This window comes from Nerophis lumbriciformis, linkage group LG09 (assembly GCF_033978685.3).
Source record: "Nerophis lumbriciformis linkage group LG09, RoL_Nlum_v2.1, whole genome shotgun sequence".
NCBI classification, from domain to species: domain Eukaryota; kingdom Metazoa; phylum Chordata; class Actinopteri; order Syngnathiformes; family Syngnathidae; genus Nerophis; species Nerophis lumbriciformis.
In genome coordinates, this window is record NC_084556.2 from 45,182,541 (window position 1) to 45,200,682 (window position 18,142).

The 18,142-nt window shown below is 43.6% G+C and overlaps 2 protein-coding genes across 2 annotated transcripts in view; one reads left to right on the forward strand and one right to left on the reverse strand.

Moving 5' to 3' along the window:
* The window catches only part of LOC140679037 (autism susceptibility gene 2 protein homolog), a 671,928-nt gene that overhangs the window by 14,288 nt on the left and 639,498 nt on the right, over nt 1–18,142 (forward strand). The window lies entirely within an intron of this gene.
* wdr74 (WD repeat domain 74) lies at nt 16,758–18,079 on the reverse strand. The gene is given in 6 exon segments (XM_072913758.1): nt 16,758–16,903; nt 16,971–17,270; nt 17,273–17,829; nt 17,831–17,942; nt 17,945–18,016; nt 18,019–18,079. Coding segments are annotated over 6 exon segments (1,248 nt in total).

Genomic DNA, 18,142 nt, shown 5'->3' on the forward strand with positions numbered 1-18,142 from the left:
GTGTTTGAGTTGTATTGGCAGGTTATATGGACGGGAGGTGGGAGGTGTTTGTTATGCGGTATCAATTTGTGGCATATTAAATATAAGCCTGGTTGTGTTGTGGCTAATAGAGTCTTGTGTTTATTTACTGTTTTAGTCATTCCCAGCTGAATATCAGGTCCCACTTGCCTCTCACACCTACTTCCGGTACAGGCAAGGCTTTTTTATCAGCGACCAAAAGTTGCAAACTTTATCGTCGATGTTCTCTACTAAATCCTTTCAGCAAAAATGTGGCAATATCGCGAAATGATCAAGTATGACACATTGAATGGACCTGTTATCCCCGTTTAAGTAAGAAAATCGCATTTCAGTAGGCCTTTAACCTTATTGGAAGTAGCGAACCCCACCAATTTCATATGCGCATTCACCAAACCCTTTAGTGAAAAAATAAATAAATACAAAATTCTAATTCAAGACAAAGTTATATGTTTTTTTTACTGGTGCACAAAATGAACCGTGCATGAACATCCCCTTGTTCAAAGAACAAAACCAACACATGAACTCACTACAAATTACACATCTGCAAATCGGATGGAAAATTAGAGGTAACATTGTTTGGGGGTATCCATAATACGGCAATAGGGAGAGGTTTTTATTTACACGATGAGTCGGGTGTGTCTTGACCTCCGGGGCGCAGGCTCCGCCGTACCCCTGAGGCCGGCTCACCGAACCCCTAGGGTTCGATCGAACCCAGGTTAAGAACCACTGTGCTAGACTGATACACTTCCATTATCATTTATTTATGAGACAGGGTGAACCGGAAACGCCAAATCCTTTCGCATACAGTAGATATAAGTCTAAAGTTGTTAAACTTAAACTAAATAACCTATGTAATAACCTTTATAATAACAAAAATAATAATAGGAAAAACAATAAGAATGATAAGAAAGCTATAGGTATTTGATTTATAAATTAGGGGTGGTAGTACTTTTTTGGAGATGGAAAACCTAACCGTTATGTATTGTTTGAATTGTTTTATGTGTTTTTATTGTGAAGTATTTGTTTCTAATTATGTACTGTACAGTAATGTTATTAGATTTCCATTTTTTTTTTTTTTTTTTGCTTTCCGCGACTCCGAGAGAGACAAGCGGTAGACAATGGATTCGATGGATGGATGTTTTTAACATGTCTAAAATAAACTACTACGGTACTGCTACTAAACCAACCTTATTGCTTATCTACATGACCATATAGCATTGCTTTCTTTGACTTCGTTTTTACGAGGTTACACAATTGATGTCTTCACAAGGTCAGGATAACACAGACTGACTTGCATTTTCTTATCGCTGTTGTGTGATATCAATCTCTCGATGCATTGGTGTGACTGAATCTCAGACATCTCTGCATTAGCATGTGTCCTCATCGTATCTTTACCTTAGTCGGATGAATAATTCTTCACCGCTCAAGTACGGTAACTTTTACACTTTTATTCAGAGGAATAAAGTCACGGGCTGCTGAGCGTGTGTCTTTTCCATCTCCTCATCTTCTTTGACCTTGTTTCTCTTTCTGTTCATGCCGCCCTTTTTTCATGAAGTTATCAAGCGCTTCTTGACAGTTTTTATAGTTTGAAACAGTACATTTTTAAACTAGATATTTTAATTCAACAAATGCCAACAAATGGCATTGCAGCAGTCAAGCTGATGCTGGTTCCTAATCAAAAGATGTTTGATAACTCGCTCAATTTAATTTAGATGTAAATAATACACATTCAAAAGTTGAAATTGTAATATTCGTACTGCACGTCTTTGTCTACGTATCTTGATATGATCTTGATATTCAAATAAAGAACAGCGCCCATCTGGTCTGTTATTTTTTCCATCTGGTCTGTAATTTGTGTGGCATAGTCCTAGAAGTGCTCAGAAATTTACCAGAGGTTTCGTCCAATGAGGGAAAAAAGTCATTCCCTCCATAATTTTGCTGTCTTTTTTTGTCATTGATGCAGCCTACAATGCCTGAATTTGTAGCAGCTTTTTCAGAAAGTTGTGGCAAAAGTTGTGATGTTTTGAGATTTTTTTTTTTAAATTAAATTAAATCAACTTGTGATTTCATGACTTTGTTTCCAATTGTTTAAAGGAAAACTGATTTTCTTTTCGGGGCGGGGGGATTTTTCCTATCATTCATAATCCTTATGTAAGACAAGAACACCTTTTTTTTAAATTTTTTTTTTTTTTTTAATTTTTTTTTTTTTAATGCATTCTAACCAGTAAATAAATGTGATCAAAAGTCCGCTTACAATGGAGCCTATGGGAGTCGCTCTATTCTGCCATTAAACAATACCTCTGCTAAGATATTATTTACACACTGTAAGTATTTTTCGGACGATAAGTCACAGTTTTTTTCATAATTTGGCCGGGGTGCGACTTATACTCAGGAGCAACTTATGTGTGAAATTATTAACACATTACTGTAAAATATCAAATAATATTATTTAGCTCATTCACGTAAGAGACTAGACGTACAAGATTTCATGGGATTTAGCGATTAGGAGTGACAGATTGTTTGGTAAACGTATAGCATGTTCTATATGTTATAGTTATTTGAATGACTCTTACCATAATATGTTACGTTAACATACCAGGCACGTTCTCAGTTGTGTTACGATCCGCTGCCCGGATCATAGTTTGTTTGTTTAAGTCACATGTGTTTTCAGCACCTTGAGTTTCGTTTATTTCTGTTGCCATGACGGCAGATTGTATACACCTGCCTCTGGTTAGTGTCCGGGACGCGCACCTGTTGCCCGGGCGCTAATCAGAGGGCTATTTAGTCTTTGGTCTGGCCTCACTCGGTCTGGCTTCCTAGTTTGTTCCCATACAACTGTTAACGACTACTTAGATTTCATGCTATGCTATTTGTTCCTGCTAGCTCCCACGCTAGTCCTTTTGTTTTGCCTTTTGTGCTACGTGCATGTCTTTTGTTTATTCATCATATGATTTATATTTAAAATAAATAATTTTCCTACCTGCAAGCTGTGTCCGAAGCCGTCTGCATCCCTGGGAGAACACACCCGCATCACCATGCGACCACGTCGTTTCAGTAGGAAGCCAGCAGAAGACAATTCTCCCGCACCGGCCATCGAGGAGTTCGACGAAGGTACGTGGGAGGTGTTGCGAGCGATGGAGGCGGAAACTCTTCGCTATTCCCCCTCGGAGCGCCAGGACCTGATATGGGGTCCCAACGGAAAGCTGGTCCCTATCCACTCCGTTTGGCCCGAGGACATCGCCACACCCCCGCAGTACGGGACGCGTCAGCGAAGACGGAAGCCGGCCAGAAGGTCTTTCCCTCGCCGCCAAGACGCGCCGCTCCTGCAAACTCCTCCCCCGGACCGAAGCAAGCTATATGCAGCTCAAACTTCCCCTCCTCAGATGTTTGGCAACCCCATCGACCACTTTGCCAAACAGTTCTCCGATTGGGCTGTAAGTCACATGGACAGTTGCAACAGTAATGTCATGTCATTGGCGCCTCCCGAAGAGGTAACTCCGCCCACTTCTGATGACATCATTGAACAAGATTTTTTTTTTCCATCTTCTAATTCTTTCTGTCAGCCAATACCAAATGACTTTCATTGTAAGATAAGACATTATCAGGACATTTTTATTAAGTGTAAGTCTAGTCAGTCACATTCTGATTTTCAGACTCCACCTCCAGTGACTTTGGTTCCGCCCCCAGTGACTATTGCTCCGCCCACTGCACATATTTTTTCCCCCTGTGCTCCCACCCAATCTCAAGTGGGGGATGATAATAGTCAATTTGGACAATTTGAAGAAGAGTATACCCCCCTCCATAGCTCCCCCCACCCACCCTTGAAGACAGTTCCAAACCGCAAAGAGCGCGTCTGGTATCCGCGTCTTGAGGGGGGGGCTAGTACTGGGAACTGTGCTAGTGCGGTGGCACAACTTTGGCGTGCTAAGCCGCAACCTCCTGCACGGCCACCGCCACCAGTTTTTCGGCGTGCTAAGCCGCAACCTCCTGCACGGCCACCGCCACCAGTTTTTCGGCGTACTAAGCCGCAACCCCCTGCACGGCCACCGCCACCAGTCTTTCGGCGTGCTAAACCGCAACCTCCTGCAAGGCCACCGCCACCAGTCTTCCGGCGTGCTAAACCGCAACCTCCTGCACGGCCACCGCCACCAGTCCTTCGTCCTGCTAAGCCACAACCGCCAGCTAGGCCACCTCCAGCTGCACCTCGGCTAGCACCTGTTCCTGCACCTCGGCTGACACACCAAGCTTCGTCTCCTGTACCTCCACCACGCCAAGCTCCACCATGCCAAGCTCCAAGGCTGGTTCCCACACCAGCGCTGGCTCCAAGGCTGGTTCCCACACCAGCGCCGGCTCCAAGGCTGGTTCCCACACCAGCGCCGGCTCCAAGGCTGGTTCCCACACCAGCGCCGGCTCCAAGGCTGGTTCCCACACCAGCGCCGGCTCCAAGGCTGGTTCCCACACCAGCGCCGGCTCCAAGGCTGGTTCCCACACCAGCGCCGGCTCCACGGCTGGTTCCCACACCAGCGTCGGCTCCACGGCTGGTACCCACACCAGCGCCGGCTCCACGGCTGGTACCCACACCAGCGCCGGCTCCACGGCTGGTACCCACACCAGCGCCGGCTCCACGGCTGGTACCCACACCAGCGCCGGCTCCACGGCTGGTACCAGAACCTGCACCTGCTCCACGGCTGGTACCAGAACCTGCACCTGCCTCCACGGCGACGACGTCTCCTCCTGCCTCCACGGCGACGACGTCTCCTCCTGCCTCCACGGCGACGACGACTCCTCCTGCTTCCACGGCGACGTCTGCTCTCTCCTCGTCTCCGGTGGGCTTTTCCAGGACGCCGCCACCTTCCTCGCCCTCATCGTCGTCTCAGCGACCTCGAGTGGTCTGGCTGCGCAAGCGGCGCTCTCTGAGGTTTCTGTATGGACACCTGTGGCGCAAACAGCAGCGACACCCGAGACATAGACTTAGAACTCTGCGGCTGCTGAACTTCTGGCGCCACTCACGCCCACCTTCTCGGCAGCCACGAATGTGGCCTTTCCGTGGTCGCCCGCCTCGCCTGCGGCAGCGGCGTTCCACTCGCCGCCGCCACCTGACTCTTCCCCGGTGGATTCGGGGACACGTGGCCTGGCGACCCACCACCAAATCCTCCCTCCACCCTCCCTGGACTCTTGAACTGTTTCTTGTTTTTTGGGTTTTAGTTTTATTTCATGTCAAGGGACATCTGGAATCTGTCCTTTAAGGGGCGGGTACTGTTACGATCCGCTGCCCGGATCATAGCTTGTTTGTTTGAGTCACATGTGTTTTCAGCACCTTGAGTTTCGTTTATTTCTGTTGCCATGACGGCAGATTGTATACACCTGCCTCTGGTTAGTGTCCGGGACGCGCACCTGTTGCCCGGGCGCTAATCAGAGGGTGTCCGGGACGCGCACCTGTTGCCCGGGCGCTAATCAGAGGGCTATTTAGTCTTTGGTCTGGCCTCACTCGGTCTGGCTTCCTAGTTTGTTCCCATACAACTGTTAACGACTACTTAGATTTCATGCTATGCTATTTTTTCCTGCTAGCTCCCACGCTAGTCCTTTTGTTTTGCCTTTTGTGCTACGTGCATGTCTTTTGTTTATTCATCATATGATTTATATTTAAAATAAATCATTTTCCTACCTGCAAGCTGTGTCCGAAGCCGTCTGCATCCCTGGGAGAACACACCCGCATCACCATGCGACCACGTCGTTTCAAGTTGGTTATTTATGCGTCATATAACGTACACTTATTCAGCCTGTTGTTCACTATTCTTTATTTTAAATTGCCTTTTAAATGTCTATTCTTGGTGTTGGATTTTATCAAATACATTTCCCCAAAAAATGTGACTTATACTCCAGTGCGACTTATATATGTTTTTTTCCTTCTTTATTATGCATTTTCGGCAGGTGCGACTTATACTCCGGTGCGACTTATACTCAGAAAAATACGGTATATATGTAATGTAGTAACAGTAGCACATTTATAATAAGATATAATATTATCGTATTTTGCTCATTTAAGCATACGTGGCGCATTAATTTCAAACGCAGCACGAATTTAGCTTTTTTCTTCACTTTTCACTGCAGACTTTATGAGTGCCGACAAACATCAGTTACTGTGCAATGTCTGCTGTCATTAGGATGCCGACTAAAAGGATGTTCCCGTTTAGATGAAGAATGACTCATAATCCTCATGAACGGTTAGAAATATAGGTGGGTGCAAACCAGCGTTTCTTGCGTGTTTTTCTCGCCATTTCCGGGTCAAAATTGTCTGTCAAAACTGAAACACTTGTCAACTTGGATTACGTCCTCATCCTTCTACTATCAAGGTGAGAAGCATTATTCAGAGAATAAAAATAGAATCAACTTCCACGAGCTCCGACGCGAGAAAGCCACTCACTAGCCAATGATGTCAACATAGCCATAACGTAGGTATGTTGCTATAAACCATTTGTCTGCGTTAGCGCTTATAATAACAATATAACTATTCAAGTCCCGAAATGTTTATTCTGTTTTATGGGTGGAATACAGGACATTCCATTGGCTCCATAGTAAGCAGACTTTATTTACGTGTATTTAAGAGTTAGAATGCATAAACATTTTTTTTAAAACACATCCGTCGTCTTGTCTTTCATAATGATTGTGAACGATAAGAACAATTCCAAAAAAAGAGCATTCCCCTTTAAGCTTTCCTTGTAAGTGTAACCTAAAAAAGCACAGGCTTTCAACAAAAATGTAAAAACCAATACTGCATTAATGTTTTACTACTGTAATTTTATAGCACACCGACCTAAAAGTAGACTCAAAAAGGCAGTAAAAGAACATACTCAGAGCACATTGTCAAATGACTGTACTTTTTAAATTAATTATAACAAATAACAGTAATAATTACAATCATAGAAATAAACACCACCAAAAGCTTCTTTATTGTCAGCTGTCTGCTCGGTCGTCCACAAGTTGCAGACATTCACCGCGTATGTTTTACACTTGAAAATTGCTTGTACCGTATTTCCTTGAATTAGCTCCGGGGCGGTAAATAAATTAAAACCTCTTCTCACTTCGCTTACCAAAGGCATGCGGTAAATTTAGGCCTGCGCTTATCAATTTAAAACCTCTTCTCACTCCGGCGCTTACCAAAGGCATGCGGTAAATTTAGGCCTGCACTTATAAATTTGAGTGTGATGTAAGGATACCATCATGAAAAGCACATTTAATAAAAAAAACGTTATTATGGTCTTACCTTTACTTATAAATGAAGTCCATGTGCCGCTCCTTCTGAACAAAAGCATCAATAACTTGTTTATAGAAGTCTTCCTTATCTTTCTTCAGTTTTAAAAGTCTCTCTGTCTCGATGAAGATCTTCCTTTAATTATTACCTCCTGCTTCGATTGAAAGTCCAGTTTAGAAAACTGTTGTTGTCACTTCTTCTGCAGCCGAGTAGTCGCAAGAATGATCCCTGGGATCACTAGCGCCCTCTACCGCCATGAGGCGGGAGTCATTTAATGACTCATATTTGACACACGCAGCTATATTAATAACACATTTTTACTGTTCTTTTTAGCATATTCAATAGCTTGGACCTTAAATCCTACTGAATAGCTCTTTATCTTCTTCCCTTTATGCGATTTTAAATTATTGAAATTAGCCTCCATTTTGGAAAATTATGCCTTGAAAGGTGAAGTGTCACTCGTGACGTGACGAGTTTGACCCGGCGGTAAAACGAGGCATATGCTAATTATTCTGCGAAACGAGTTTGACCCGGCGGTAAAACGAGGCATGCGCTAATTATTTTGCTAAACAAGTTTGACCCGGCAGTAATTCTAAGCATGCGCTAATTCTAAGCATGCGCTAATTATTTTTCGAAACGAGTTTGACCCGGCGGTAAAACGAGGCATGCGGATAATATATACCCGGCGGCAATTCAAGGAAACGCGGTATATCTTAAACAACATATTTACCACCGCACGTTAAAAACATTTATAAACTGCGACGAGCGACCTGTAGCTCTTATTTTTGTTGATAATTGAGAGACAATGAGAGATTATCATCGCACTTCAACATATCTGCCATTTAAATACTGCCTTTTTGCTATGTCAGCATTGCAAATGAAAATAGGTTCTTAACTGTCTTACCCGGGTTGAATATATGTTAAGTAAATATACAAATACATGTCAATTAGCAATTACTATCAGGAAATTAGGAATTAATAAATGTTTATATACTACCGTATTTTCTGGACCATACGGCGCACGAGATTATAAGGCGCATTGCCGATGAGCAGGTCTAGTCAGGTTTATTTTCATACAAAAGGCGCACCGGATTATAGGGCGCATTAAATGGGTCTTAGTATTCTATTCATATTAGAAATGGCAACAGCGGAGGATGAATGTCTTAGAAGACAGAGAAAAAAAAAGAAGCTTATCGACTACAGTGTCGGACTACAAAGGCGGAGGCGCGCACATTTTCAGGACTTATGCAGATCCCAAATACAGGTCAGTGTCAGAGTTTGTAGGACACGAACCCCAAGATAAAGAGAAGGTGGAAGGCATTGTGCGGGAAAACAAGATTTAATGTTCATAAAATAAAGGAAAAAACACAAACCAGGAACTAGGAACAGGAAACAGGATGCCAGGAAAACAGGAACTGGAAGACGAGGAACAAAAAGACAGCAAGCTACAAACATCTACAATAAATAGCTTACCGCTACCGCTTACAGCTACACTGGCATCGACAAGTAGGAATGACAATAATCCAGCACTGACTGGAGGAGAAGGCAGGTTTAAATAGCAGCTGGCTGATTGACACCAGGTGTGGCCAGGTGCCAATCAGCCACAGCTGAGGGGAAACAGCACTCAGGGAGACAATCAGGAAATGAAGACAAAATAAAAGCACTGACAGAAAACTAAGACAAATGCAGAGAAAAAACTAAAACACAGTCAAACTGTCAGGGACAAGCCTGACAGTCAGAAGGTAAGAAAAGTTGCTTTTGTATAATATTGCGAAACAAAACGGCAGATAATATGTCTTCCTTTATACACACACCATAATAATACTCATATGTTGAAGCACAGTACAATCCATCAAGGGGTGTGGCTTCATAGTTTACCAAAGTCGTACTAAAACATTTTGATAGATTTTTGAGAACTGTGTGTAATGTTCTATATTTTCAATGGAACATATACAATTTTGGTGTTTACTTAAGTCATATTGCAGCCTACACTTATCTCTTATGTGTGACTGCCATCATATTGCAGTCTACAATTATCTCTTATGTGTGACTGCCATCATATTGCAGTCTACACGTATCTCTTATGTGTGACTGCCATTTGCTGGTCACAATTATCATTTCACCATGCACAAAATAAAATAGCTTCGAGGTCGGTAAGCACAACCAACATTATTACGTACATTAGGCGCCCCGGGTTGTAAGGCGCACTGTTGATTTTTTATAAAATGAAAGGATTTTAAGTGCGCCTTATAGTCAGAAAAATACGGTATATTTACCAGGAGGCCTAACGTTGGAGACAGGAACAGGAAGTATGTCTGAGCTACACAGAAGGATAACAATTGTGCGGCTTGATCAATGAATAGTTGATATATTGTGCAGACGAAGCAGGATGTATATCAAGAAACACACATCCGTTTTGATTAGCCAGTTGATGCTCGCACTTGAGCACCATTCAGAAACAAATCTGAATAAAATGAGGCATATTGGTAAAAAATTGCGGCCAAGATGTGGGCTTTGAGCAAATTTGCGTTGCTCTGCAGATTGTATAATTTGCAAAGGTTGGTTGAATTTGCATGAAATAGCCCAAACGAGGCATCGCAAATTACCGGAGGGGCCGATAATTGTTTGTGCTGCTGATGAAGTTTAGTGTAGTTGTTTTGGTTAAGTTAATGTCACACTATAGCAGGGGTCGGGAACCTTTTCGGCTGAGAGAGCCATGAAAGCCAAATATTTTAAAATGTATTTCCGTGAGAGCCATATAATATTCTTTAACACTGAATACAACTAAATGCGTGCATTTTTAAGTAAGACCGATATTTTTAGAGTACCGTATTTTTCGGACTATAAGTCGCAGTTGTTTTTCATAGTTTGGCCGGGGGTGCGACTTATACTCAGGAGCGACTTATGTGTGAAATTATTAACACATTACCGTAAAATATCAAATAATATTATTTAGCTCATTCACGCAAGAGACTAGGCGTATAAGATTTCATGGGATTTAGCGATTAGGAGTGACAGATTGTTTGGTAAACGTATAGCATGTTCTATATGTTATAGTTATTTGAATGACTCTTACCATAATATGTTACCTTAACATACCAGGCACGTTCTCAGTTGGTTATTTATGCGTCATATAACGTACACTTATTCAGCCTGTTGTTCACTATTCTTTATTTATTTTAAATTGCCTTTCAAATGTCTATTCTTGGTGTTGGGTTTTATCAAATACATTTCCCCAAAAAATGCAACTTATACTCCAGTGCGACTTGTATATGTTTTTTTCCTTCTTTATTATGCATTTTCGGCCGGTGTGACTTATACTCCGGAGCGACTTATGCTCTGAAAAATACGGTATAATAAGTCTCTTTTTCTTTTTAATAACAGTTATTCTGAAGGTAACCAATAATAAATAAAATACTTCTTACCATTAATGCGACTTCTGGTGCTGTATGGTTTTGCTGATGACTTTGTAGTCTGGTTGATACGTGGTTATTTTTAACACTGTGATTACCAGCGGAATAATTCATTACTTATCGTGTTAAGCAATGTCAGTTAGGATTTATCTGAGAGCCAGATGCAGTCATCAAAAGAGCCACATCTGGCTCTAGAGCCATAGGTTCCCTACCCCTGCACTATAGAGTTGTAGACAAACACCTTTCAGCAGCAGTGTGCTCCTGCCTTGGTGACGTTAAATTCTGATGAGGTCAAAGCCCCGGAGGATCATGCACTCTCCATCTGTCATCACCGTGTTGGCGTAACACAGCTTCCAGGCTTGATTGCAAGTGCATACTGATATCTTAGCGAGGCTGTTTTTCTCTTCTGGAAAGTCACAGATATAGCTCTCTGATATTCAAGTAGCAAATAATGTATGTTGTTGTCTTTATGTTTTTATGCATTCTGCTCTGGTCAGACCTGAAGTCACATCACAAATTGAGTGCAGTCAAGCATCAACTAAAATGTTTTTGCTGCTACCATTTCAGATTTGCACTTATATTAAACAAAGCGTTTTCTTTTGACGCAAACACACACTGCAAACACAGGTGAGTGCATGAATAACGGATTGCACATTGTGTGTGTGTGTGAGTTTTTGTGTGTTACTAGCAATGTTTGGAGTAATACAACGTGCAAATGCGACTAATGCACACACTTAGAATACAACTGGTTCTGAAAAAAAAACAGTTTTCAATTCGCATCCCTAGTTAAATACCTGAGTTTTGTCAATCAAATTGTTAAAAGAAGAAATAAATATTGAGTCAATGTGTTAAGGTCGTAGATACGTACGCTAGCACATTGTAGCAGCCAATAGACATTAGCACCATCTAAGACAGGGGTTCGAAAACATTTTTACCTCAGGGCCCAACTTTTATACTACAGTGGGACCCGGAGCTCACTCATATATTAGGATTGGATTAGATTATTTTTATTTATTTATTTGTACCCACAGGTAAATTTGGCTCGCAGTGAGAAACAAAACAGTATGATAAATAAATACAAGTAAAAAACCCCACCAAAAACCAAACAGTAAAACAGCTACACAAATTGTCTCATCCCCATCATCATTCAATGCAGCCTCATAACATGCATTTAGTATGTTAAGTGGCTACTCTCAAAGTGCACGCCATAAAATGCATAAGATAATGTATCTGTGTCATCATCATCAACATCAGTATAATCATCAGCATCATCGTCACCAATATCAACATAATTATCAACATCAGCAAAGTCATTATCAACATCAGCATCATAATCATCACCACAACCATCATCAAAGGATCACCTAGTTCTATTAAGATGTATTATGGCTGCAGGCACAGGACTGTGTCTTTTAGTTTTGATCCTGGGTACTGTGTACCTGCAGCCAGATGGGAGGAGCAGGAAGTCACTGTGCAGGGGGTGAGACCTGTCCCTTAAAGGCCTACTGAAATGATTTTTTTTTAAATTTAAACGGGGATAGCAGATCCATTCTATGTGTCATACTTGATCATTTCGCGATATTGCCATATTTTTGCTGAAAGGATTTAGTAGAGAACATCGACGATAAAAAAAAAAAGCCTTGCCTGTACCGGAAGTAGCGTGACGTCACAAGTTGAAAGTCTCCTCACATTTCCCCATTGTTTACGAGAGCGATTCGGACCAAGAAAGCGACGATTACCCCATTAATTTGAGCGAGGATGAAAGATTTGTGGATGAGGAACGTGAGAGTGAAGGACTAGAGGGCAGTGCAGGACATATCTTTTTTCGCTCTGACCGTAACTTAGGTACAAGGGCTCATTGGATTCCACACTTTCTCCTTTTTCTATTGTGGATCACGGATCTGTATTTTAAACCACCTCAGATACTATATCCTCTTAAAAATGAGAGTCGAGAACGCGAAATGGACATTCACAGTGACTTTTATCCCCACGACAATACATTGGTGAAGCACTTTAGCTACGGAGCTAACGTGATCTCATCGGGCTTAACTGCAGATAGAAACAAAAGAAATAAACCCCTGACTGGAAGGATAGACAGAAAATCAACAATACTATTAAACCATGGACCTGTAACTACACGGTTAATGCTTTCCAGCCTGGCGAAGCTTAACAATGCTGTTGCTAACGACACCATTGAAGCTAACTTAGCTACGGGATCTCACAGAGCTATGATAAAAACATTAGCTATCCACCTACGCCAACCCTCATCTGCTCATCAACACCCGTGCTCACCTGCGTTCCAGCGATCGACGGCGCGACGAAGGACTTCACCCGATCATCGATGCGGTCGGCAGCTAGCGTCGGATAGCGCGTCTGCTAGCCAACTCAAAGTCCTCCTGGTTGTGTTGCTGTAGCCGCCGCTAATACCTGATCCCGCCTACAGCTTTCTTCTTTGCAGTCTTCTTTGTTCATTAAACAAATTGCAAAAGATTCACCAACACAGATGTCCAGAATACTGTGGAATTTTGCGATGAAAACTGAGCTGTTTGCATTGGATACAATGGTGTCCCAATACTTCCGGTTCAACCATCGACGTCACGCGCAAACGTCATCATACCTAGACGTTTTCAAGCGGAAGTTTCCCGGGAAATTTAAAATTGCACTTTATAAGTTAACCCGGCCGTATTGGCATGTGTTGCAATGTTAAGATTTCATCATTGATATATAAACTATCAGACTGCGTGGTCGGTAGTAGTGGGTTTCAGTAGGCCTTTAAGATGGAACCAGTGAGCCGCTGCAACTGTTTTATATACAGGGCTTCTGGGTTTGGCTGAGTCTCACCGATAGTCTTGCTGGCCCATTTGACAACCTGGCTCAATGACTTCCTGCTCTTTAAAGACAGGTTGCCAAACCATGCCACCATACAAAACGAAAGGCTGAATGAGCAGGTATCGGACACCTCGGTCTCCTTGGACGTATCCATGCGGACTGGAGACTGGCTGAGAGTTGGTGGGCGGCCGGGGGCAGAGTCGGATCTCTTCGTTGCTTTGTTGGGTCTGCTCCTGTTTCTGGCCATGCTCCCCCGACCCCAGCAGACAATGACGTGGAACACCGCAGAGGCCACCACAGTGTATATGTTAAAAGTGTCTGGTTGCATCAGCTCTGCTCTTTTAATGTCTTTATGTCATTTGTGATCTTTGATGTTTCCCTCTTACACACATGTTTATGTGTGCTATGGCTATGACGTTTTTTTCCCCTTGGCCTCAGTCTGGACCCACTCTCCAGGGGCCCAGGCTTAGACTGAATTTTTTTTTTCTAACCCTGAATGGACCGACTCAATAAAAGCACGGTAGAACAGCTCCATCAGTGATGAGTCTACATGAAAGTTTGACACTTTCCTTAAACAGAAAATACACTGGTGTCCCTTCTGACACACAGCTTCACAATTTTCATCAAAGGTTAGTTTAGTGTCTACGATTGTTCCCAGATATTTGTAAGATTGTACAAGTTCAAACAGTCTGACCTTTGATGTATGTGACTTCTTGTGGATAGGCTTGCTTCCTAAAATCAATAATCATATCCTTAGTCTTTTTCATGTTTACAAACCCCGTTTCCATATGAGTTGGGAAATTGTGTTAGATGTAAATATAAACGGAATACAATGATTTGCTAATCATTTTCAACCCATTTTCAATTGAATGCACTACAAAGACAACATATTTGATGTTCAAACTCATAAACTTGATTTTTTTTTTTTGCAAATAATAATTAACTTAGAATTTCATGGCTGCAACACGTGCCAAAGTAGTTGGGAAAGGGCATGTTCACCACTGTGTTACATCACCTTTTCTTTTAACAACACTCAATAAAGGATTGGGAACTGAGGAAACTAATTGTTGAAGCTTTGAAAGTGGAATTCTTTCCCATTCTTGCTTTATGTAGAGCTTCAGTCGTTCAACAGTCCGGGGTCTCCGCTGTCGTATTTTACGCTTCATAATGCGCCACACATTTTCGATGGGAGACAGGTCTGGACTGCAGGCTGGACCAGGAAAGTACCCGCACTCTTTTTTTTACGAAGCCACGCTATTGTAACACGTGCTGAATGTGGCTTGGCATTGTCTTGCTGAAATAAGCAGGGGCGTCCATGAAAAAGACGGCGCTTAGATGGCAGCATATGTTGTTCCAAAACCTGTATGTACTTTTCAGCATTAATGGTGCCTTTGTTTCAGGTCTCACAGGCGTGTGAGTTCAGTAGACAAAAGGTTGTGTTCATAGTCTAACCCCTGGAAAACACAGGCAATGTTTAAGAAAAGTGAAGACACGAACAATCCTTGAAGCTTCCCAAGTTTCCTCTTTTTATTACACATTATATATATTTCCTATAATCCACAATAACAATATAATTATTATTCTCTAAATTCAATATTACATTCTCAAAACATTTCTTCTCCATAGCACAATAGCAATTATAATGGTATATACTTCTGTATATTCACATTTCTATATATTGTTGTTACAGAAACATCTTGAGTAATAGACTCTTTCACAAATGGGGAAGTATCATTTAGACATGAAATGTCCTTGCGAAATATACTTGGAGTGAAACAAAATGTATCCACATCACTCAGTTCATTATCTATTTACAAATATAAGAAACAACAATAACATGTTTACACAGATAATAACTAACTAATTACTAACCTGGAAAACACAGGCAATGTTTAAGAAGAGTGAAGACAGGAACAATCCTTGAAGCTTCCCAAGTTTCCTCTGAGGGGAGGGGGGAGGAAATACCCACACCTAAAAAGGGACCTACGGGCAACTACTTCACTACACATTACTTCCGCTCTTCATTTCTGTCTTTACACTAACATGGATGAAAAACGGCTATAACCTTTGTCAATAAAAAGTGATTGACAAAAAACATATATATCTCACATTGTAAAGGCATCACACACTTCCCGACAAACAGAAGTGGCTCCTGACACTTAAGAATAACAAAATCATAAACTCATCTTGCACAATCTAATGCATTTTTCTTTCATTGGAACAATTCGTTTTTATCAACCTCAAATATCACAACACTCATGAATTGTTTCCAACAGATGTGTACAACTGTGAGTGTTTTAAATGTCAATAACAGGTAGCAGAGTGTGTGGCAGGTAAGTACAGATATGGGTTTATAATCGGATGGTGGAATGGATAGGGATAAGCTGGAACGTGTTGCATTTGAGTGTACTGTGTTGGATATGTTTCAACTGCGCTAATGGTAGGGCGTAACTGATAGGTTGGTTGGCCAAGAGATGGGTACGTGAACACATGGCCTGGTCTTCGCTCTCGAGTTGATTGTCTCAGTGGTCTAGGGCTGTCTCGTATTAAATTTACTTGGTCCTTATTAACATCTTGCACATTCAATGGCATGGGTTCTAGCCCTTGGTCAGGTCCACTCACATGCAATATCTCTTGTCTCTCAACAGAGTTTTTTATGTCACTGTCACGGTCCGGATGAGATTCTTGTCCTGGCTCAGCTGCCCTTGTAAGCTCTGGCTGATCTGGGGTCTCCCGTGTTATAAGGTGGTCGTGGAATTTGCTCTTTCTGTTCTGGTGTACTGTAGGGACCCGGAGCCAATATTGACAAGGATTTTGATCCTCATCACTGTCATCATCTGAACCACCGTCTGACCTTTGTGCCTGTTCAATGTTCTGTGTGTGTGTTTGGCTTCTTTTAAGTTTCTTCTGCGATTGGGCTGTTTTATCAGGTAAACTTTGAGGGGTCTCAACTGGCAAGTCATTAACTTGTAATAACAAGTTTCTATGTAGTGTGCGGGTGTAGCAGCATCCAGATTCTGGGATCACTTTGTAGACAGGGTTGTGCCCTACTTGTTCTTTTACCACATAGATTTTCTATTCCCAGTAAGGTCTCAGTTTACCAGGTCCGCCTCTTTGACTCAGATTGCGGACAAGGACTCTGTCTCCGACTTGAAGAGTCACTCCTCGGCATCTCTTATCATAATGTTCCTTTCCCTTTGCGCTTGATTGTTGGCTGTTTGAATTAGCAATCCGGTATGCCTCACTCATCTTTCTAGCCCATTTCTCAACATATCCTTTTGGACTGTCAACTCCTTCATGCAGGCCATGCCCATCCTCAGCTCTTCATCTGAGCAGAACGCCACCAGGTCTTCCTTCTCATCTCTATAGAAAATTTTGAAGGCGGTGTTCTCTATATTGAAGAACAGACAGGAATCCGTCACCGCCTCGTCATCGCCCAGCAAGGAAGCTTTCACTACCACCGTCTTCGCCATCTTGCTTCTTCTTCCTTTTCTTTAAACTCTCCTCTGGCCGCCGCTCTCCCTCCTCTGACGTCTTCCTCTTTGGTTTCTCCTCCACCTGCTCCATGACGGCCCACACCTCATCTTCCTCCTCCTCCTCTTCTACTTCCTGGGAGGCGTCGTCCACGGCGTCCTCCAGGGGGCGGCAGGCGAGGAGGAAGCAGTTGAGGCGTGACTTGAGGTAGACCTTGTGTTGCACCTTGCGATCCTCCAGGCTGTGGATGCGCAGGAAGCGGTCCAGACCGCAGGACGCCACAAGGGCTGAAAGGCGTGGCACTGCAGGGCGCGCACGCCCCCCGCCAGACCCTTCAGGCAGCCCCGGACCAAACCTTTCCTCAGGTCCAGCACGGCGATCTGACCGTGAGTGTTGCCCACCACCACTGAGCCCCCGGCGGCCGGAAGAGACAGCACGGTCAGCGGGTACTCCTCGAACTTGGCTTCCATGACAGGGCGACGCTGAGGTGAGGAGGGGTCGTACACGTGGACCTGATGGTAGCCCGTGCAGGTGACCACCTTATCGGACCCGGGGATAAAGGCAATGTCCTTGACCCAGTGCGGCTGCTGTAGGGCCAACCAGTCGTCCCGCAGGTTCTTGGCGGTGAACACCGGCTTGTGGGGCGTCTCCAGGTCCCAGATTTTCAGACATGTGTTCTTTCCGCCAGTGGCCACCTTGTGCCGGTGACTCGGGTTCTGCCTCATGCGGCACACTTCGGTACCCACGCTGAGGCTTAAGGCAGGCTCGCCGCTCTCCTCCTTCCACACTCGCAGCGCGCCACTGTCCGTGCATGTTGCCAGCGAGGTGTCGTTAAGCTGCCCTCGCCGGGTCCCCGCAGCGGCGAGCGTCGGTGAAGACACCCTTCTCCACGCTGAAGGTCTTGACGGCGCCGTCCACAGAGGCCACCAGGACTTCGGTCTCCGCGGGGTCGGCCCCAGCACAGGCACCACCTGCTCGCGGCTCAAGGTGCTGTTGGAGAAGTTGAAGGCTTTCTTCTGAGACACGCTGACCCCTTCAGGATGCCCATCTCCGAGCCGAGCCACACGGTGCACGGCCGGCTGATGTCCCCCATGTCAGCGGGAGCCTTAACAGCGGCGTTAAGATGATTGTGCTTCTTGTGGAATCCAAACACGCG